Genomic DNA, 1252 nt, shown 5'->3' on the forward strand with positions numbered 1-1252 from the left:
GCCGCCGCCGCCGCCGCCGCCGCCTGCGGTGTTGCAAGAAGCAAAGAAGCGGGCCCAGGTGGTGAAAGAGACTGCCCCGGACCTTCTCGCCCTCTTCTTCCTGGTCCCCCCGGCCCATCCATACCGGGTGGAGTATCCCCAAGCCCTGCGACGGGTCTTCCACGGGACGTTGGAGGCCTCTCTCCCTCTCGCCTTTGCCCGCCCGCCGACACACTTCGAACCACCGGTCCATTACGGGCAGGCAGCGCCCCTTCTGTCGCTCGTCCCGGAGGCCCCGGTGGAGTCACGCGCGACTGCGTTGGCCGTGCCGCCTGCCCCCCAGCTGCCGGCGGTCGCATTGGCGGCACATACTCCAGCTCCATGCCCGCCGCCGACTCGCAGCCGTAGTGCAGCCTTGCCTTCTCCCGCGTATTCGTGGAGTGCACAACGTACGCACGGCTCATCCCCCGCAACCCCGCCACCTCCGCCACCAGCCTCCGCTCCTCCATGTCCGACACAACGAAGCCGAGGGCGTGCGCCATCTCGTGCGCAGCCGCGCGGATGTGCTGCGACGTGTTCGCAATGTGACGCGGATTGTAGTTGAGGACGCCAACGACAGGCCGCCCACCGGCCCCCAACGTCGCGCACGGCATCGCCCACGCAAACGCCGGCTTGAACGTCGGAACGGCGGCCACGTACAACACCATGTCTGCGTCGGGCACCCCCTCCGTCTGGTGCTCTGCCGGCACCTCAAACGCCCCGCAGACGCCCCCGCCGCGGAAGCGCGGCACGACCAGCGGAGCGCTCAGTGGCCGCACCTGCAGCCGCTCGCCGTGCATCCTCGCCGCCTCGGGGAGAATCACATTCTTGAGAATTTCCACCTTCTCCTCCGTCAGAATGTCCTCTTCCTGGCATTCCATCTGGCCGCCAAGGAACATCTCAATCCGCTCCCCGGCCCTGGAGCAGAACCCACCCGGCGTCTCCAGGCTGTCCGCGAAGACTCGGATGCGGATGGGCACCCAGTCACTGCCCACGGAGACGCTGACAGGAGGCTGCGCCGGCGCCACCTCGCGGGCCACGCCGCGAACTACCCGTGGCAGGTGATCAAACACGCACCGGTGCGGCACAGCAGCGACAAGGCCGCCGGTGCACAGCTGGAGGAGCAGGGCGCAGCAAAGCAGACGGAGCATCACGGGCGACTTGTTGTTACCGTCCGGAACTGTTCTTGCGCGCGTCACGAGAGCACACAAAGCGGTGGAGCCAGAAAGCAGGG

General features: G+C 67.8%; 1 protein-coding gene across 1 annotated transcript in view; it reads right to left on the reverse strand.

Annotated features, from left to right (window-relative positions):
* The window catches only part of Tco025E_00979 (surface protease GP63), a gene marked incomplete at both ends in the record, with an annotated part of 1755 nt that overhangs the window by 220 nt on the left and 283 nt on the right, over positions 1 to 1252 (reverse strand). Inside the window, one exon of the mRNA XM_029367918.1 lies at positions 1 to 1252. This exon is cut by the window's left edge and continues 220 nt beyond it; it is cut by the window's right edge and continues 283 nt beyond it. Within this exon, the coding sequence (XP_029231951.1) occupies positions 1 to 1252 (1252 nt within the window).

This window comes from Trypanosoma conorhini, assembly GCF_003719485.1.
Source record: "Trypanosoma conorhini strain 025E chromosome Unknown Tco_14.4_contig_00028, whole genome shotgun sequence".
Classification (NCBI taxonomy): Eukaryota; Euglenozoa; class Kinetoplastea; order Trypanosomatida; family Trypanosomatidae; genus Trypanosoma; species Trypanosoma conorhini.